Source organism: Acartia tonsa, chromosome 11 (genome assembly GCF_053477335.1).
Source record: "Acartia tonsa isolate MP-2025a chromosome 11, ASM5347733v1, whole genome shotgun sequence".
NCBI lineage: Eukaryota > Metazoa > Arthropoda > Copepoda > Calanoida > Acartiidae > Acartia > Acartia tonsa.
In genome coordinates this window covers 16,559,560-16,582,088 of record NC_137270.1, presented here as the reverse complement: position 1 = coordinate 16,582,088, position 22,529 = coordinate 16,559,560, and the positions used below count along the sequence as shown (strand labels likewise).

Here is a 22,529-nt window from a genome sequence, read left to right as displayed (position 1 = left end):
GATCATTAGAAAAAGCTAAAGCAGGAATACATTAAAGAGGGTTCCATGGAGTTGATAATTCCTTATTCATTAGAGGGGTGTGGACAATGGACATACACCTTCCCTTATCCCAAAACCACCAACATTCCATGATTTTCATTAAATAAAATTTGTTTGTTTAAGAAAATTAATTAAGTTCATAACCAAATATTTGAAAATCACGATTAATGGCCTTTAATGGCCTGGTCATTAACTATAATTTCTTACCATTCTTTAAAAAAATTAATGTTCAAACGTACTAGTACTAATGATCTACAAATAACAGTTAATGGATTTAATATTTGAATTATTATTTCAATATTTGATAACTGTTCAATGATTCAGAGCCAGTTAACCATTGAGCTCAGTGGAAACAGTACGAACCCTTCAGAAATATGACATTTTTTCAATTTAGGATAAATTCTCAATATTTGTTGGGGAATTTAATTAAACTTTAGCCAAAAAGTTATAAATGTTATTTTTTTTATAAATCCCAATAAGATTCTTCACATTAATCCTTTCTCCTTTCATATTTCAAGATGATTAACAACAAAAAAAAAGTGGACTTCATTTATAAATTTGAATTCTAAATACAACTTTTCAGAGACATAAAAAGTTGTGGCTATGTTTACAAGAAAGAAAAAACATGCCTCTGAAAGGGTAAATTGAATGCACTCTACTTGTTTTAAATTATAAAACTACTCTATATAAAGGGTCTGTACATCTGTCTGAGTAACTTAACACAATTTAGGATGAACTGAATTTAGTTTCCGAAAGTGTGCGTATCTTCCGCGTCCTATCTCATTATTTGCTACTAGCTAAAAAAGCTTCAAACTTTAAAAAAATTAAAATTTGAAAAATTTAAATTTTTGAATGTATAATGTATAAATCGTTTATACATTAAATCGCTTTTCCATTTGACCGGAGTCGCTGAAAATAGGGTCTGCAATAATTGGGTTATCTGCTGTACACTTTAGGAAACTAGGGCTCGAATAGAAAATTTATTTCAGCTGATCCAATTTAGCTTTTCTGAGCTTTTATAAAAAAAAACATAGAAAGTAATTTTAATATGTACATTTTTTAATCAATACCACATATATACCACATAGGCATATATATCTTTGGTACTCATTGCTCCTTGACTTACGTTAACCGCTTTAACTGTGTAATTCGCTATTTGTCATCTTTTATGATTGTTAAACACCTTGTTTATTTAGATTAAAGAATTCTTTGGTGAAACGTCACTTCATGGACTGAAATATATCACAGAGGTAAGAGGGAGGGGGGGGGGGTAGATATACCACACTTTTCTGGGATCTTGCTGCGTCAAGTATCAACTGTTGGGAATATCAAAGGATGACTCCATGCAAAATTTGAGCCGGATCCGGCCAAAACCGGCCGTGAATTTTATAAAAAAAACGGTTTTTTCCGGTTTTTAGGGGGTATCTGTAAATCGATTCAGCTGGAGCAAAACCGGTTGGAGGTACAAAAAATTTTACTTCACATGAAATTTAGCCAATGCAATTGCCTACAAAAATGTACTTCATCATCAACTTGATTGGACAACTCTTTCCCCTCCTAAATGTCCATTAAAACCTCGGAAACGGCAAAAATCGCCAAAAATCACGCCTTTGGCGGCGAATAATGGCTAAACGGTCAGTCGGAGGCGAATGAAACATAAATAAAGAAATGTCCGCCTCAAAAAGTTGTTCAATATCAAAGAGATGCTTGAAGTCTCTAAAACGACTCCTTCCCCTCCTTTAAGGGGAAAAACTGAAGAAACGTCATTTTCAAAAGTATGCCCACTTCGTGGGTGTGGGGGGCACTGAACCCGTCACCCCTGGGTCACCAAATATAAAGTCTAGGCGGCTCACATTGCTGAAATTTCACCAAGTGAAAGTCTTGTGTCATTATCTCTTATGAGAAAAAAGTTATTAATGAATTAAAATTTCAAATTGTGATTTTTTGATGGATTTCTTTGATGAAATGACAGGCCGGTAAATTTTTAGGCCATTTTTTGCGGTTTTTGGGCTGTCACGCCCAAACGGTTTGAGATAATCTCACGGGACCTTTTGCCCAACCTAAGTCTGGTTATTTGTGAGGTCTAGGAAAAAAATCAGACTTACGCAAAAGATTATAATTATAATCTTTACACAGAAAAATGGCACGAGGTGAGGGTTTGAGGGGGCAAAATGAGCCGACCAGCGATTTTTGACGGCGCGCTGCGACGTCGTGCTTCATCCAATCCGGGATTTTTTTTTCTTAGACCTCACAAATAACCAGACTTAGGTCGGGCAAAAGGTCCCGTGAGATTATCTCAAACCGTTTGGGAGTGACGGCCCAAAAACCGCAAAAAATGGCCTAAAAATTGACCGGCCTGTCATTTCATCAAAGAAATCCATCAAAAAATCACAATTTGAAATTTTAATTCATTAATAACTTTTTTCTCATAAGAGATAATGACACAAGACTTTCACTTGGTGAAATTTCAGCAATGTGAGCCGCCTAGACTTTATATTTGGTGACCCAGGGGTGACGGGTTCAGTGCCCCCCACACCCACGAAGTGGGCATACTTTTGAAAATGACGTTTCTTCAGTTTTTCCCCTTAAAGGAGGGGAAGGAGTCGTTTTAGAGACTTCAAACATCACTTTGATGTTGAACAACTTTTTGAGGCGGACATTTCTTTATTTATGTTTCATTCGCCTCCGACTGACCGTTTAGCCGTTATTCGCCGCCGAAGGCGTGATTTTTGGCGATTTTTGCCGTTTCCGAGGTTTTAATGGACATTTAGGAGGGGAAAGAGTTGTCCAATCAAGTTGATGATGAAGTACATTTTTGTAGGCAATTGCATTGGCTAAATTTCATGTGAAGTAAAATTTTTTGTACCTCCAACCGGTTTTGCTCCAGCTGAATCGATTTACTGATACCCCCTAAAAACCGGAAAAAACCGGTTTCTTATAAAATTCACGGCCGGTTTTGGCCGGATCCGGCTCAAATTTTGCATGGAGTCATCCTTTGATATTCCCAACAGTTGATACTTGACGCAGCAAGATCCCAGAAAAGTGTGGTATATCTAGGGGGGGGGGCGTAATGACATTTAAACCTAACCAGTGAGCAAAATGGTCTAAAAGTTTAGCTAGATTGTTGAAACTTGGTACATAAGTCTAGTCCTATAGCTACTACATCTAAATGGAAAAAAATTCTAAATTTTCTATTTATAGGTTAGGTTAGGTACAAAAAAAACTGCGGAAATGGAGTTTTTAGGCATTTTTTGGTATATTTTGATGTAGAAACTTAATTTTAATTATTTTTCCTTGGATACACTGTGTCCATTCACAAGGACATTATTTAAAATGATTTAGCAAGTCAGGGTCCGACCCCAGCAGGCTGGGTGGGTGGCTTGCATGGGTGCATTTTTTGTGTTTTCATATATAAAATTATAGTTTTTTTTAGTTTCGGTCCCCAACTTATTGAATCATCTTAAATAATGTCCTTATGAATATATAATGGGAAAAAAACTTTAAAAAAAAACAGAAAAAGAAGTTTTTACATCAAAATAGACCAAAAATGGCCTAAAAATTCCTTTTACCGCAGGGTTTTCTTACCTAACCTAAAAATGAAAATTTTTGAATTTTTATTTCATTTAGATGTAGTGCCTAGGCTAGGACTAGGCTCATGTATCAAGTTAAAAGAATCTAGTTCACTGTTTAAGTTTTGATGTCAATACGCCACCCACCTCTAAATTTTTTTATATTATTTTTATCAAAAAAAAATCAAGAATTTCTTTTAGATCTCATGTCCTTTAAACAAAACTAAAAATCTGCCCTTTTTATGTTTACATACAGATTTCATAGAATGACCAAAAAATTCAACTCTTCAAAGATGTATAATTCGATTAAACTAATAGATGGACAACTTAACTCTTAAATGAGTTATTTAAGCAAACAAAATTTAGCATAAATGGATATTTAAATCCCAAGGTATTAAATGATTTAATACCGAGGGATTAAATGATTTAATACCGAGGGATTTAAATATCCATTTATGCTAAATTTTGTTTGCTTAAATAACATTCTATTGCAACAAAAAGGTGATGTTAGCGAATAATTTATTGAATAAAATGACTAGGTAAACGTTTTTTCATTTAATTTTCATTTTTTTCACTGTTGTGTTTTTATTGAACATAAAAATAAAAAATAAAAAAAAAATTTCCAAATTAAATAGAAAAATCTTTGAATTATTGGTCAATTTAAGTTCAAAGATTTTTTTTCATAGTAAAAATTTAATTTTTAAATAAAAATTTAGAAAAAAAATCTTCTAACAAAAAAAATTATTAAAATCCAAGATGGCGTCAATACATGTAAAATAATATTTTCAAAACAAAAAATTCAAACTTGAATATCTTTTTTCACAGATTGAATTTCAAAAATCGGTCTGACAGCTTTTCCAAAGCACTTTTAACAGTTATAAATCTATCTCAACCATAACATTTATAAATTAGTAACTACTGCTGCTTCATAACGAAATATATTTCAAAGAAAAAAATCTTCATTATCAATCGCATCTGTAATAGAAAACAACAACATAAATAAATGAAAAAAAAGCATTAAGAATTATACAAAAATAGTCAAAATGTTAAAATATATCATAAAAATAAAATTTTAAATTCACAGCTACTGTTTAGATCTTTACTAACACAATCAAACAACAAATAAAGGAGAAGCGGTCAAACTGGCTATGAAATAAGAGAGAGAAAGGGAAGGGTATAATATTTTGAAAAAAATATTTTTTTAAAAACAATTGCAACTGCATTTTGAATCAAGTTCTACGATTTAACAATGCACATAGGGGCAACAAGGGGCATCAATTCACCACCCCCAAATCAAGTTTCAATCATTCTATGAGTATTATCATACCCAATGTACATCAGATTTCAAAGGAATCGTAAAAATACGCTTTTTAAGTAAGCTTTCTAAAGTCTGAAAGTCAAGATATGCAAAAATTTTCTTACAGAAAAAGGCATATATTTTGTGTTTCACCAACAATTTTAAAAGTATTATAAAATCTCTTAGAATTAACGTAATTAGACAAAATAACTTCAGGTGAGTCATGCACTACATGTATTTTGACAATATAAAAGAAAAAAACACAAATTAAAGAAATAAGTCCTAAATAATTCTAGTTGAAGTTAAGATTTAAGTTTATTTTTGTTTGTTTTATAATCAACATTTGAGTAGACAGTAAGAGGAAATATGTTTCCACTGGTTGCCACCGGCTAAAAATACGATATTTGATTACCCAAAGACATATTATAATCGCCTGTACTGGTCTCACTTACCCCCCCGCGCCCCCGTAGGGGTTTTTAGCGCGTTTTCTGAGGCTGGGTGCACGAAAAGTTTGTTAGGAAAATCTTTTAAACGCGCTTTTAAAGTCAATATGTGAGATGTAATACATATAAATAAAAGACGCAAAAACATAGTTATGAGAAATATTTATTTGATCAGACTTTGAATTAAAGTTGATAATGAATATTTTCAAGTTCTATTGCACTAAATGATTGAGAGGGGAGGGAGGGGGGGCTAAACCTAAATCTAAACCTCTTTATGTTTTAATGTAACTGAATAATCTTTTCTATGGATTATTACAAATATCAGGGATCTAAAGGGATAAGACAAAGGTCAATAAATTGATGTACATCCCCAATGATAATTATCAAAATTACCCCTTGTGTAGATTAAAGTTAGTAGTTAAAACGTTTGAACACACAACTGTAAAACTTTGGGGACTAGTTTTATAAACAATATTCAAATAACGAAGTGTTCTTATAATCATTCTAATTTGGAATTAGCAAGTAGTCTATCTGTCTGTCTATTGGTAATGCTTTGTTTTTAAATTATGTAGGTACATGGTCTTCATGTTTAGCGTTAGCAGTTTTATTTAGAAAGGGAGAGGACATTACACTAGTCCCCAAACTTCAAAGTTTTATAATAACGTTTTTATATTCGTTGACATAACAACTTTAGGAAATTTGATTGATTTTTTATTGGTTGGTTCATTAAGATGAGTATCAAAACTTTTCAACCACTAATTGTCATCTACAGACAATCGATTTTGTAATATGATTTATTATTTAATGTATCAATATTGGAGATGTACATACATTAATCGGTTATTGTTTTGTTCCTTAGATCCCTGGGCGTTAATCTATAATAAAAAGTAGCTTGATGTCTGTTTGTCTGTCCGTCCGTCCCTTAAGATCTCGGTAACCACTAAACCGATTAGATTCTACTCTTCAGAGAATATATCTACTGGTCCTGTGGTGGTTTAAAGCTATTTTACAAAAAAAATCCTCTAAATTTTTTCATATTTCTATAATTAGGATCGGTCCGTCTGTACGTCTGTTACAGTTAGCTCTTTTAGTTAATTTAAACAGGCTAGAATTGTCCTATCGATTTCAAACTTTTCATGCCGTTTTCTATAACAGTTAGGTACGACTTAGAAAGCACAGCAACTCTATAATCGTTACCAGAAAGTCCGTACATCCATTTATAACAAGCTAATTTTTTTAATTTTATGACAACAAATAATGGTTTTGAATGTTAAAAATATTCTATTCATCTGATTTTTGAATACTGATTCCTAGTACTATAAGGTATAGTGTTATAAGCGAAGCATCTCTATAAAAGACCTAAAAACGTCAGTATGTCCTTAAACAGTAACATGTATTTAATCAGTTTTAATTACAATTTATATTTAGTTCTGACACTTCACAAGTGTTAGTGTTCGTTTGTCCTTCCATTTCAGAGCTTTGCTTCTATGGATGTTGTCATCCTTGTTTAATTACCTCTTGGAGCAAAACCCATAGAGGCTAGGGGCGAAACTGCTAGTATACATATAAACAGTAAACAAGAATCATAATATCATTATAAATATAGATATTAGCCAATAAAAATTTATGTCAATCATGCTCACATTTATAATGGATTTATTATTAAGTGAAACTTGTAGCTTGCTAAAATGAGAATCCCCATCCACCCCTTTACACCATCCTCTCCCCTTCTACTGAAATGAATTAAATGACCCCAAATTTGACATTTTGAATATTTTGATGGATAGATAGATGGATAGGTAGATGAATAGATATATGGATAGATAGATGGATGAGTAAATGGATAGACAGATGGATAGACAGATGAATAGAGGGATGGATAGATGGATGGATAGATAGATAGATGGATAGATAGACTGATAGATAGATGGATAAGTAAATGGATAGACAGATGGATAGACAGATGGATAGACGGATAGATAGATGGATGGATGGATAGATAGATAGATGGATAGATAGATTGGTAGACAGATGGATAGATAGATGAATGAGTAAATGGATAGACAGATGGATAGACGGATAGATAGATGGATGGATGAGTAAATGGATAGAAAGATGGATAGACAGATTGGTAGACAGATGGATAGAGGGATGGATAGATGGATGGATAGATAGATGGATAGATAGATGGATGAGTAAATGGATAGACAGATGGATAGACAGATGGATAGACGGAAAGATAGATGGATGGATGGATAGATAGATAGATGGATAGATAGATAGATGGATAGATAGATAGATGGATAGATAGATGGATAGATAGATGGATAGATAGATGGATAGATAGATGGATAGATAGATGGATAAATTGATGGATAGATAGATGGATAGATAGTTGGATAGATAGATGGATAGATAGATGGATAGATAGATGGATAGATGGATAGATAGATGGATAGATAGATGGATAGATAGATGGATAGATAGATGGATAGATAGACGGATGGATAGATAGATTAATAGATAGATGGGTAGGGTAAGGGGGCGCTATTTTTGGGGAGGGGTTAATCTGGTAATTTTCCATCTACCTTCATTAAATGACCTTTATCTCCATGTTCCTTTCAAATGACAGAAAAAAACATAAAAGCAAATTTGTTCGTTGTTAAATTGCCTACAAAAAAGTATAAAATGAAATTTTTGTGGGATGAATTTTAAGGGTACTAAATAATTAAATCCCCTTTTTGATTGATTTGCCCCAATGTGCAATGGTTCAAATTTTCTAATATAAAATTTTTCTCGGGCTAATCTTATCCAAGGATTATTACTTTTAAGTACCTCAAAAGGAACAAATTGTAAATGGCAAGGGTTGTGGCCATTTTGTGAAAAATGTTGTCCTACAGTTTTACAGAATTTGGTTCAATTGAATTTTTGTGTTCTCTGAATCTATCTGCTTTACGTCCTGTTTGTCCAATATATTGTGGATGAGATTTACAAGTTCCATTATCTTTAGTACAAGTTATACAATATATAATATTTTCCGAATTACAAGTCAAATTAGATAAAATGGGAATAGTTTCTTTTGTTACAGAAGATACAATGTTGTTAACAAATTTAGGTGAAAATTTACATAACATACAATCATTACCACAATGTTTAAAACCTATCTTATTTCTGGAAGGTCTTTTAGGAACTAAACTTTTTGGCAACTTTGCTCTTATGATAAATTCTCTCAAATTTTTTGGTTTTGTCCAGCACACCATCGGTGGCTCTGGAAAAATCTTTTTTAATAAAGGATTTTGTGTCATGACCTTCCAGAATTTAAACAAAATATTTGAAATATGTGGCAACCATGGATCATATTGTAAACTAAGAATTGGGCGGTTTACAATTTTTTTCTCTACTTTTTTCAAAGCAGTTGACCTATCAATTACAGAAACACGTTCAAAAGCTTTTAAAATGTAATTTGGTTTGTATCCATGGGTCAAAAGTAATTCTTTTAAAGTATCTAATTGTTTTACAAAATCTAAATTATCACTGCAAATGCGTTTTAATCTCAAAGCTAATGAATAAGGAATATTTTCAGTTATATGACTAGGGTGACAAGAAGATGTAAGCAAATAAGAACATTTTTTGCCAGGTTTAACAAATAAATCAGTTTTAATATAACCATTTTTATCAATTGATATCACAGTGTCTAAAAATTCTACAGATTTGGTCTCGAAATTGTAAGAAGCTTTAAATTTGAGATAAGGATGAAAATTGTTCAAATGTTCAATAAACTTTAAAAGTTGTTGCTCAGTGCCAGTCCAAAAGAAAAAAATATCATCAATATATCGTTTGTAAAGGTGTGGTTTGATGCCTTTCCATGATGTTAGCATCAAACATTCTATGGCACCCATGAATAAACAGGCAAAAGTGGGTGCAACACGTGTGCCCATGGCTGTCCCAATACGTTGTAAATAATACTTATTATTAAAAACAAGAACATTACATGTTAGCACTAGGGTTAAAAGAGTAATTAAGAAAGTGGTTGGGACACTTTTATCACTTCTTGTTTCTAAAAATTTACCAAATATATTGATTCCCTCGTCTAAGGGAATATTCGTGTACAGACTTGACACATCCAAAGTCACAGGAATAGAACCTGGAGGCTGCGGCCTTTTAAGATTCTCCTGCTCAAAGTTCCTTAGCATATCTGGTGTATCCTCCCAGATGGTTAGAATGAATATCCACGAAATGGCTTGCATTCTCGAAAGTAGTACCACTTGCTGACTCTACTGGCCTGAGGGGAGGTACAGTGGTACCTGGCGGCCATTTCTCAGGAGCCACATGATCTTTAATCAAGCCATACAATCTACCTGGCTTTGGCTCCTCTGTTACAAGCCATGAAGCTATATTGTTGTCTATCCAGCCCACCTTTTTAGCTTTATTTACTTCCGATTTAAGCTTCTCATGGTCATTAAACTGGATTTGATCCGCCAGATATGCATCCAGCTTTTGAAAATACGGGTGCTCTTGACCATCAGCATCTAAGTGTTTAGCCTTAAGTAAAATCTCCATAGAATCAATATAATCCGAAGTGTTAAGAACGGAGCAGCCACCTGTCTTATCGATCGGTTTATTTGTGATTTGGCGGGATTTTTGAAGTTGAATCAAGTCATTCATAGCACGCCTCTCTGATTCAGGCAAATTTGTATGAATTTTGTTTAAATCCGTACCTAGGACGCAAGCCAATGAACCATTTAAAAATGTGTTTAGATCTGCAGAAGGAGCGCTTTTTGGAAAACTAGTCTTAACCTTATGCCACGGCTTTTTACCTTGTGTAGGTTCTATCAAGGTTTTTTCCATGTCATCCTCCTTGTGAAGATTTTCACGCAATCTCATAGATCTGCCTAGCTTCTGAAAACCAGCGTGAATATCTGTAGTGTTAACAGATTTCGGTGTCACTGCAAAATTTAGGCCACGGTTTAAAAGGTCAGACATTTCTTTAGTTAATTCTATATCACTGTAATTAGTAACCAAAGAGTTTAAGCTTTTATTCTGACGTTTTATCTTTCGTCTATATTTTGTTCTTTTCACAAATTTTCGACACTTTTTAACTGTAGAATTATTTGTTTGACTGAAACTCACAAGGAATAGGCTTATTATTTTTCTGCAACAAGAAACACAACTTATTTTTATGGTCATTGAAAAATTGTTTCTTTAATTTTAACTTATCACTGTTGACTTTTTCCTCCAAAAATAAATGTAAATTTGGTTCCGAAATTAATCCATGCAGAGAAATTTTTAGGCTGCGCAGATGTTTTTTACATGAATCCAAATGTTTATTTTCCTCGACAATGCCTATCTTTAAATTATCAAAGCTCACATTTTGTAAATTTGTTTGAAAGTTTTGAGAAGCCTCGTTAGAAAATCTAACATTATGGTTGGCTTTTATCACAGAAGTTGGAGGCAAAACATTAAATCTTACACAGTTTTTTAAGAACCAAATGCGAGACGCGCATTTTTCTTGCTTTATCAAAGCTTTGTGTAAGTTAAAGTATGACTTTTTGTAACTAGCATTCTCAAAAAAAGTTTTGTCATCATTTAAACTGCTGCTAACAGTAGGTACCTGGCCAGATGGTAGGGCCGTAGTAATCTGAGAACCTGGAGGGCTGGAAGCAGGGTGGGATAAGGCGGCATCAGCCCCATGGCCGGGGCCCGCCTCCTGCTCAACACTGTTCTGCACTGGAGACATACTATTTGTAGTGTATGATAACAATAAGTTAGAGTCTGTCTCAAAGATCACTGGAAAAATTACTATGGGATACAGTAATGTATTCACAAGCTTTTCCAAAGTCGGGAAGATCTATTGAATGGAAAAGGTTTGAAACCGATAGAACATTTCTTTATACTAAAACATATTTATTCTCCTGTTTTTTCCCACAGTTCCAAAAAATGAAATTCAATGAAAATTAAATGGTTCTCAAATTCCAAAAACTTTCCCACGGGTCCAAAAATGAATTTAAATGAAAGTCATATGTACCATTTAAATCAAATTAAATGGTTCCCACATTCGAAAAATTTTCCCACGCTTGACATTCTTGAAAATGCCAAATAAATGAATATTTTAACAAACCCAATATCGCGTTTTTTGCAATGGAATGCTTAAATAAATTAATAGACTGACGAAAAAATATTTTCTTTGACTATTAGCCAAAATATTGAGTCATTTTGAAAATTTATACATAATGATTTGTATTTAAAGTATTAGCATGATCTGATAAGAAAGTGGGAAGTATCATTATTTTTTTTACAGGACAGGGTTAGCTGGGTTCAGAGAATTCTTTGGATATGCCTGTGTTTCTGTTCAGCAAGACAATGCCTAAATGTAAGGAAAATTTTGAAGTTTAGTAACATCAATAATAAATCTATTTAATTAATCAAAAGATTCTCTCTAATCTTTATTGAATCTAAAATATAATAATTATTTAATATTATGTAGTTTTCTCAAATTATAATTTTTTTTAGTATGTAACAACAGCAACAATTACAACAGTAGAGACAAGCAACTACAAAATCAGTAATATTGATTTTCCTGCTGTAACTATCTGCTCTAATATCAGGTCATTAAAATTATCAATATATGCAGCAGAAAAATATTTTTTTATTTATGTAAAAGGAATATATCATTAATATTGATTAATCATTTAAAGAGTATCCAAGAAGAACTTTGAAAAGGCTATCAAGGAATTCAATTCAAGTTTAAAGTTGATTAGATAATAAACAATGGATATTAAGGAGGTCTTTAGAAAAAAAAATTTGTCCCACTATCAATAACTTCAGAATAAAATTTTAAAAAATATTTAGTTTAAATTTCAATAACAAACTTTTTTGTCTTTTTTGTCATTGTAAGGCGGAAAAACTTAACAATTTTATAAAAAAAAAAAAAAATTTCTTGTAAAACTAAGTCTTCTTAAAATAAAACATTATTGAATGACATTAGAAAGAACCATGGAAAACAATCCACAGCAAAAACGAAAAGACCTTACCACAGGAATTAATATGTTCCTTTACAAGTCTAGGCATGCTAATAAAACCCTGTAATGTATATACTAACTCATGAACAAGAATTAAAATATAAAAGACAATGCAGTTGTAATTTATACTACATTAAGCCCTAGAGGATTTTGATTATCTGGGGGTATTCATTGAGGTTGCTAAATCATATTGTACATATAAATAACTCTCAGGTAATCTCAAATGCAATCAATCCAGATCTTCTATATGAACCTGAAGGATACAGCAACATCACCCCAGCCATTCTTAAACAATTTGCTAAGTTCATGTCTGAAGTAAGTATATAAATAATCTTAGTCAACATGACATAACAGGACTTAGAATCTACCAACTGTTCCATCAGAGCTTTAACTAGAGATATAATATTACCTTTAAAATTATATAAAATTTACTGATTTTAATCATATTACTTTTCTTATAAAAGTATCTAAATTCAGATTGCACCAAGCTGTGAGAAAATGTTTCTCTTTTGTAAATGGAAAGGCCAAAGGATAAACTGTGCCAGATATGGTGAGTAAAGTTTTAAGTATAAACATGCATAATAAGAGATATAAGTTTTCCGGAATTTTAATGTAGGGAGTAGATTTGAAATCTGCATCAAATTTTAAGGATTTTTTATAAAATTCGTTTTTTGTAAAATTCTTTATCTAAAAGCGAAAATACATTTTAAGTTAATTAATTTTGACCAATAGGATAGGTGGATTTTAAACTACCTGCGCTCTAATTGGTTGAATGATGTACGACATCCAATCAGAGTGCAGATTTTTTAAATCCACCAATCACAGATGCCAAAATTAATCAACTTAATTTGTATTTCCGCTTTTAGATAAAGAATTATACAAAAAACGAATTTTATAACAAATCCTTAAAATTTGATGCAGATTTCAAATCTACTCCCTACATTACAATTCCGGAAAACTTATATATCTTAATGCATAAGTCAGTTTACAGTGGTAGACTTGTTTAACTGCAGGGAGAACTTGACTGGAGTCAAAGAATACTTTATTTTCCATAAGGATTAAAATGACTTTCCATTATAAATTAAATAAAGAAGAAAGCATTAAAGGACTTTATAAAAGAGTTAAAGAATTAAAGGCTGAATAAATAATACCAGAGATACTACCCATAAACTTAACTGGAAATAACACTATCTATATAGTTATAAGAAAATATACACACTAATTTATATAATGTAGTAAAGCAAATCAAGACAGATGGTGGTTTTTGTTGTTCATTTAACTGTGCAGATTTAGAAAAATCTTTTGTTCAGGTAAACAAAAACTTTTAAAGTTATAAAGGAAATTTAAACAATTTAAAAAGCTAGGTATTGGTTTAAGTTTTAAAAAAGAATTCAAAAAAATCGTTTAAATTACAGGAAAAAACTGAAGATACAGATGAAGATGAAGATACAGATGAAGATACAGATACAAGTAAACAAGGACAAATAATATCATAAGTAGGACATACCATGTTTAAAATTTTTGAAAAAAGTAAATCTGAATATAGAAAAACATCTACATATATTTAGATTATACCTAAAATATACAAAGGTCATATTTGAGATTTTGAATTGACTCATAAACACAGTGAATAACTTGCAGAGTGCTATGCCAACAGATTTACCCTAATTATAGAGAAGCTTTAATAATATAAATACATTATGTTTGATAAAATATCTAAAGTTTAAAAAGATAAGAATCAACTATAAATCATCTACATACTACTCTCATAGAGTATACAGAAGATGAAACAACTACTACAGAAGCTGAAACAACTACTACAGAAGCAGAGTCAACTACTACATATGCATCAAATGAATCTGAACTAAGCAACAATGATAGTTCAGCTCAACAATTAGATAGTGTAAATACTACATCAAAGATAAACTATCCAGACCTGATTAAAGGGTACCATTGTTCATTATGACAAAAATAGTTTGGAATTTCAATCTCAAAAAAACTTACTTATCCTAAAGAATATTTATAAATTAATAAATCTTTTATGATTATCAGATTTAAGGGAGCATCATTCAATCTGTGTGAAAAGGAGGCAGCACCCATCATAAAACTTGATGGATCAAAAGTCTTATCAAAGAGGAAAAATAAATTGATTAAGAAGGTTAATGATGAGTCATATAGAATTGCAAACTTGCAGTAATAGTAAAAAAAAAATTACTTTAAAAATTGCAAAGAAAGTTTTGCTTTTTGCTTGTATTCCTTTTATTAAAATTCGTGTTAAATTGAAATAATTTGTCCATAAATTCAGGAACAGAATATATTAAGAACAAATATCCCTGGTAAAACATTTGGTTTCACTTTTCTTCTTGATGCTATGAAGGAAGATATGTATATAAATCCGTGGGATGAAACTTTAACTCAGAATAGTCACCATGGGTTTCAGGTCAAATTTCATGGTTAAATTTGTTTATTTTAAAAAAATATAAATAAATGAAAAATATCAAGAAAAATAATCATACAGGTTTTGATGCACTCTCCATATGAGTTTCCAGAGATAACTAAGATGGGAACAAGCGTAGGTCTTGGAACTGAAACATACATTGCTCTATCTGCACTAGTAACTGAATCGTAAGTTGCACATTAGATCAATAATATATATGACATAGTTGATTTGAAACTCAAAAGATGTTTTTATTTTACAAATAATTTCATCAATTTAGAAGAAACTAAAAAAAGCAATAATAGATATTTCTCGCATCATATTATAAACAGTTTTCCACTTAGCCTTGAGATACCAAAGGCATGGGCTAAAGATATGATTTTTATTTTATGAATGTACGTTTTATGTTCATAGAAAACAGGATATAATACGCTGCTAGTAATATTTTATTGTATGGCTGAGAACCTGTTATAATCCACTGGAAATTAATCAGTTTGAAATGAATACAAGAATAGTTATTTTTCGCATCGTATTATAAACGGCTTTCCGCGGATATAGAATGTACAATTATGAGATTAAAACTAGTTTTTTTAGCCCCGAGGTGCCGAAGGCACCGGCTAAAAAAACTGGTTTTAATCTTATGATTGTACATTTTTATATTCGTAGAAAGCTGGATATAATACAATGCTAGACATAGTTTTTTCGTATGGATGAGAACCGGTTCCTATCCACCGGATTCGAATGAATACGAGAAAATATATTATTTAATCTAAATTGTATTCATCTTATCTCATCTGCATTAGTCATTAAAATGTTAGTTTATAACAGAAGCTCAATGTGATTTCTTTTATATGATAAAAAGATAATTTATTGCTTAAACATTTAATAATCTTAGAATAAACTTAAGTTTCAGTGATGAAGATTTAAGGAGTGGTAAACTAGAAATAATAGAAGTACATACAATTTAATATATCATATTATATGCACTAATCTTTATTGTAATTAAATGTATAAAAAAAAACAATGTGGATAACTACAAATTATCAATAGTACGGATGCAGTGTTAGAGATGGATCCTGGAAGAAGAAATTGTTCATTTGGTGCAGATAAACATATACCACTACAAGCATTTAAGACATATTCTAAGGTACGATAAAATTGTATAGTAAGGATTTTCTTTTGGATAAAAACTTTCAATTAACAAATATAATTTCAGCAAAACTGTCTGCTTGAATGTCGAGCTAAACATATGTTACGTCTTTGTGGCTGTCTTGTATATTCAATGCCTGTTTTTCCAGGTACATCTTTTTTATTAGATAAGTAGGCAAGGAAAAGTGAAGTATTCAAAGGGGGGAGGCGGATGTGCCACTTTTTGAAACCAAAACTAAAAGTCAACAAAGGAACTCCACTAAAAAAAGAGTTACAGGTCTGAGATTTTGCATGGCAGTTGCTTTATAGGGGTACAATATGGAACTGTGAAGAAACGGCGGCGCAACCGCCGAAAACCGCCGTTTCCCGCCGAAATTTTTTTTGCAATTTCTCGTCGGTTTTCGGCGGTTGCGCCGCCGTTTCTTCACTGTTCCATATTGTAACCCTATAAAGCAACTGCCATGCAAAATCTCAGACCTGTAACCCTTTTTTTAGTTGAGTTCCTTTGACTTTTAGTTTTGGTTTCAAAAAGTGGCACATCCGCCTCCCCCCTTTCTTTTTTATAAACGTAGCATTTTCAGTAGGCAAGATTCATTACTATGAATTTAATTATTTAATATTTCAAAATTTAAACCAATCTATCATCATTATCTTTCTTGTAATTTAGAATCTTTCACAACTGGAATGGTCACTGAAAATGGAACAATAATAAACAACACTTTCTGTACACTAACACAACTACTATGCATTGCAGACAGTCAAAGTATACCTTAAAAGTTCATTATAGTAATGTTTTATAAATTCCATTCTAAAAATAAACATTTCAAGATAAAAATAGGGGTTGGGGTTTAATTAATCATATACTGTTTTACCCTACTATAACCCATTAATAAATAATTAAAAGAGAATTTTCTAAAACTCATAAAATTGTGCTTTGAAAGAAATTAATATGTGAGGTCAGTATTTAAATCCTCAACTAGACTTTGAACATCAAAATATTACATCAAACATAGATATATTTTTCAAATAATATATACTTACATATAAAGTGAGGGAAACCAAGACTTATGAGTCATCCTTGCATGTTGACAAAATAAAATAATTTCAGCAATTATAAATTCAATTTCTGACAATGAAGATATTGATTTTGAAGAAGGAATATATTGCAAGTAAGATAAAATCTCTTTCAAACCCAATTTTTCATCTTCAATCAAAAAAATTCTGAAAAAGAGGAAAGTTAATCATTTACTATCCTGTAAAACAAAGTGTTACATTAAAAACATCCTAGAAAGTTAAAAACTAGACATAAATCTTTAGCTAAGAAATTTCTTATACGAAATGTACTTCCTAAGTAAAGATAACTTCATGATCTTTTATCAAATGTAATATTTTTAGTTGCCCTGATGATTGTGACGATGTAAATTACACTCAGGTAGTTAAAAAATGCAATTGTTTATATCCTAATAAACAAAAGACATTTTACTTTAGGAAATCTCAAGCCAAAAACTTGTTGATCACAATAAGGTAAACACAGAAGAAAAGTAATTAAAGTGGTTTTTTTTTGAAAATCTATTAATAATTCAACATATCTTTTAAAAATAAGTGTTTATAAAGGGGGGAGGCGAATGTGCCACTTTTTGAAACCAAAAGTAAAAAGTGCATGATCTCAGCCCATAAAAGAGTTATAACTCTAAAATTCGGCACAGCAGTTGCTTTTGTGGAGAACAATATAGAACTGTGAAGAAACAGCGGCGGAACCGCCTCTCCCGCCGAAAACCGCCATTTCCTGCTGAATTTTTTTTTTGCCTTTTTTCGCCAAATTAGACAGTTCTCAATCATCTGAGACATAAGGAAAAAGGATAAGAGCATGAATACTTACCCCTTTTTCATTGTAACAATAATATTAAAATAAACCGTCTGCTACGAAGTGAAACAGCTAGCACTTTTTGCATTTTAATCATAACCTATACTATATATGTAAAAAAAAATATAATATATTATATAATTATTCTATAGTTTATTAGTTTAAAAAAAAACATATAAGGAAAATAATTAAAATACAGATTGATTTAGAATATTAAAAAGCAAAAAGCCATTTGTGGTGCTGGTTTGGCAGAAAAGTATGTTATGCCTAGTTTAAAAATGGGAGGATTATAATTTTATGATTGAAATTTTTTTTTTCAAATTAGCCTAAATGTAATATCTAAATCTAATTAACATAAAATAGTTATTTCTCGCATCGTATTATAAACGGCTTTCCGCGGATATAGAATGTACAATTATAAGATTAAAACTAGTTTTTTTAGCCCCGAGTTTTTTCGTATGGATGAGAACCGGTTCCTATCCACCGGATTCGAATGAATACAAGAAAAACTTTTAAATGTTTACTAAATAAAAATTAATAGTTCAGCTCTAAGCCACCAGTTTCGCTAGTTGTCTACTTCAAAGACATACTTGAAAACTAAGGCTAAATATTAAATAAAAAATTTCAAAACTGAATAATCTAAATTAGTGAATAATCTGTAATGCTATCTTCGTTTTTTCTAATACAATATTTTTAACATTTTCAAGTGCTGTTATTTAGCCCTCAGGGTTTGGCCCTTTAGTGACAAAAATCCAAAACAAGAAAAATACAGACAAAATAAAAATAGATGAATGCTTTGATATTCTAGTTCTATATCCAAAGCTAGATGGCACTGAAAAACTGATTATTATGATTTACAATCAAATGTTTATATTAATTAAGAAATAAAAGTTAGATAGACTGCAATATAAATTCTATAAACTAATAATGTGTGTCATGATTAAAGTCAGTAGCAAAGTTAAGAGAAATTTATAATAATTATTTTATATTCTTTCATTATGTTTCATCAGAATGGATAATAATTCAAAATATTTCTATATCATCCTATAAAAAAACAGATGTATGCTTCAAACAACAACTATAATTGTCTTGAAATTACATCTAATTTTAAATTATTCCCATTTTGAAAAGTGGTGGAATAACAATAAAAATTCAGCGCAGCAATTGCTCAATATAGGCCTTTAGGCCCACTGCCTATTTAAGTCCTCCAAATACCTCGATTTCTCTCTTTTATTATTTTCTCTATGTCTGAGATAAACTTTTTTTCTCATAAAAATTCCCCTTATATTTTCACTTTCAAACATGTCAATATTAAAAAAGAGATTGCAAGTGTAAAATCTTACAAGTGTCAAGTGAAAATATAAGTGAAAAATTTATCTCAGATGATTGAAAATTGTTTATCATGGCGAGAAAAGGCAAAAAAAAATTCGGCGGGAAACGGCGGTTTTCGGCGGGAGCAGCGGTTCCGCCGCCGTTTCTTCTCAGTTGTGCAGAATTTTAGAGCTGTAACTCTTTTATGGGCTGAGATCATGCACGTTTTACTTTTGGTTTCAAAAAGTGGCACATCCGCCTCCCCCCTTTCATTTTTTGGATAAGCACGAACTTTAAAACCTTAAATAGTCCATTGGTTAATACAATCAGTGGTTAATCAATTTAAAATAAAATTAACATTAAATTTATCACATTTAAAAATGATCAAGAAACTGGAGAGAGAGACATTATGTAAGGTGGAGTATGGTGTAAATCCACACATTGTAGAAAAGAATGAAGATCTTAATAAACCTTACTGTAATATTGATTTTATTAATCAATTTGAATTGTTCAAAGCTGTCCATGGTCCTGGTAATATTTGTACTGATCGGTAAGTGCTCCATAACTTAAATAAATATTGCAAAAATTGAATACTTGCTTTAACATCTCTGTCATGTCTGAATTAATATAATGATATTGTTTTCTAAAATTGACAATAGGTGATATCTGCAAATGACATAAAATAAGTGAAGCTTCCAACGATCTCATGTTGAAATTCTCCCTTTCTTGAAAACAACTAAAAATATACTACCTAAATAAACTTACTTAAAACCTTAAGTGTTTTTTCTTTTTAGGAGCCTAACATCAAAAATATCTGAATCTTCATTGGTGCATGTTTACTTCAAGGTATTTAATTTGTTATTATTATCATGTTATGGTCTTAAATTCTTAATCACATATTTAAATTTTAATTAATAGGATATAGGAGTAACTAAGCTGAGTCGAGATCAACTTTATTCCTGGAGCGATATTGTAGGTAACTTTTAGATTCATAAGTAATTTTTTATGCCAATATTATTCTATGCAAAGGGGGTGTACAATTTTGTTGTTTTAAAGGAGAGGGAAAAGGACTAGTAGATTACTTTAGACTTAAGCTTTCTTTAGACCTAAGATTTAATAGTTCTAAAGTTCTCCCGAATAATACCACTAACTTTTAACAACTGATTGTAATTTGTGGGGTTTAACTTCATACTTCTTAAAACTACCAAATTTTAAATCCTACTGTTATTTATTTTTATAGCCCAATTTGGAGGCACAGTTGGTCTCTGCATGGGATTCAGTTTGCTCAGTGGATGTGAGATAATCTACTTCTGCTTGTTTAGACCATTATTTAAAAAGTATTGACCTTATTCATTGTGACAAACATTGAATTGTTGTGTCCAGCTATAACAGAAAATAAAAAAAAAAACGTATGTTTAGCATTAAAGCTACTCTTTAATTCCATCTGTCTAGTCCACCAGACTAAGGTTTAAACACTCCTGTAAAATATGCAACTTTTCAAGGACGTACAAGGTGGGAGAGGGTAAAAAAGGATTAACATCCCCCAACCCCCTAATAAAAAACTTTTTGGAACTTAGCGCAATAGTTCAAAGACATGTTATTGCAGATCAGTTAAATCTCAATATTTTACCCCCCCCCCCCTCTCCCACCAAATAAATTTTGGTGGGGGATTTAAAATCTTTACTGATTAGCGTAACAGTATACCCATCCCCAAACCCCCTCAATACAAAATAGTTTTAGAATTGGTCAAAGAAAAGTATCCTTTGCTGTCTTTAATACTTTTGTAACTAATGCGATTTGTAAATATTTATCATAGTAACAACATTGTATTACTTTTAATATTAAAGGAACAAAATTTAAAGGCATATTTGTAACAATGCCACATTTGTAACATACCAAATTTTCCTGGGAATCAACATGTATAATAAGCATCCTAACAACTTGGTTCATCTATAAATTGGAATTCTTGGAGACCAAGAACATACCTACATTAATACTTGTAGAACAGCATTGCTACTAAAAAGAGGTTAAGGTAGAATTAGAAATGATAAAATATAAATGCATACAAAACAAAAGTTTTTGTGAAACTTATTATTAATTTAAACATTTAGTCTCTGCTAACTCAATAAAGATGTTCACACAAATAATAAAATAATGCGTAAAAGCACCAAAAAAAAAGGATTGATACAAGGACGTCCAATCTTTTTTGGTTGTGGAGGGGAAAGAAATTAAAAGTTAAAAATTTGGGAGGGGGTTATCTTTACATCATATAGGCAAGGACGTCAAAGCTTTTTTTTATTTGGGGGAGGGGGAGATAATCACCCCTTTACCTTACCTTACCCCACCCCTCCCCCTTGGACGTCCCTGGATTGGCAAATGGACAAAGTTAATGAAGGAGCAAATGTTCGGCTGTCATATAAAAATAGAAGTTAACAGAAATGTAGAAAATCATGAAACCTTCATAAAGAATATTTGTATGTCTTCTGATGCATGACCAACACACAAAGTAAATTGTATGCTCTTACTCTTATTTAACATTTTAGCCAATAGCGTTTATCCTACTTTGATTTTAGTTTTGTGTTGGCTCAGTTTGAGTTTTATAGGTTTTTATGTTTTGTAAACACACTAAAGGACGTCCAACCTTTTTATTTTGGTGGGTCTCATTGCACCCCCAACTAATTACCTAGAGAATTAAAATTTTTATTGATGGGGTAAAATAAAATATATTTCCAAATGTTTAGTGTATTTATTGGGGGGGGGGGGGGTAATCACCTTTCTTCCTTCTACGTCCTTGCACAATTTACTATGTAAACATGGTCAAATTGTCTAAAATGGTCCCATACTAGGATTAAGGTACAAGTATAAGTACAAAGTCTAATTAAATATTAAATTAAATAAGGAAAAAATAAATTAAATAGGGTGATAACTGTCAGACCTTGTGTTATTAAAATATATTTTTCAAATGAACAATTTTCATTATTTAAAATCGTGTTATTAATTATCTAGGACATTTACATCCATAAGTAAATTAACTATATTTTCATGCGCGTGAGCGTCCTTTAAATGGTTTCCTATGTTCTGGTGCTCTCCCTCAACGTGCCCAGCGAGCACAATCTCCACTTCCTATTTTATAAATCAGTTGAAAATAAGTGGAGAACAGTTTTTTCTTTGTTTAAACCTGACTCCTGTGGGAGCCTATACCTGCAGTTCCCTAACCCTGCAGGGCTACTCTCTACCATATATATTCTAATCTAATTGACCCATTGAAAAACACGAGAAATACTGACCCCCCCCCCCTTCCCTATTTATATTTTTTTCTAATAAGAGCGTGATTGGGCTCGACTAAACATTTACCAGGAAACCATCTTTTTGAGAGGCATCTTGTTATAACACTTAAACAA

General features: G+C 31.4%; 2 protein-coding genes and 1 long non-coding RNA gene across 6 annotated transcripts in view; 2 read left to right on the top strand and 1 right to left on the bottom strand.

Annotated features, from left to right (window-relative positions):
* Positions 1-22,529, bottom strand: part of LOC145331630 (uncharacterized) — a 71,086-nt gene that overhangs the window by 19,761 nt on the left and 28,796 nt on the right. The gene's annotated exons all lie outside the window — the stretch shown is intronic.
* LOC145332839 (uncharacterized) lies at positions 621-11,718 on the top strand. The gene is made up of 3 exons (XR_013884342.1): positions 621-678; positions 1,236-1,289; positions 11,647-11,718. It is a non-coding gene; the product is annotated as an uncharacterized LOC145332839 (long non-coding RNA).
* On the top strand, positions 12,539-20,750 carry LOC145331631 (pickpocket protein 28-like). Its single transcript, XM_080176406.1, has 18 exons — positions 12,539-12,682; positions 12,845-12,917; positions 13,604-13,677; positions 13,783-13,837; positions 14,140-14,314; positions 14,420-14,525; positions 14,673-14,807; positions 14,886-14,992; positions 15,855-15,951; positions 16,021-16,102; positions 16,621-16,716; positions 17,062-17,122; positions 17,349-17,385; positions 17,442-17,477; positions 19,518-19,678; positions 19,923-19,974; positions 20,047-20,104; positions 20,369-20,750. Exons 1-18 carry the CDS (start codon positions 12,674-12,676, stop codon positions 20,470-20,472), a joined length of 1,518 nt encoding a protein of 505 aa, XP_080032532.1. The 5' UTR covers positions 12,539-12,673; the 3' UTR covers positions 20,473-20,750.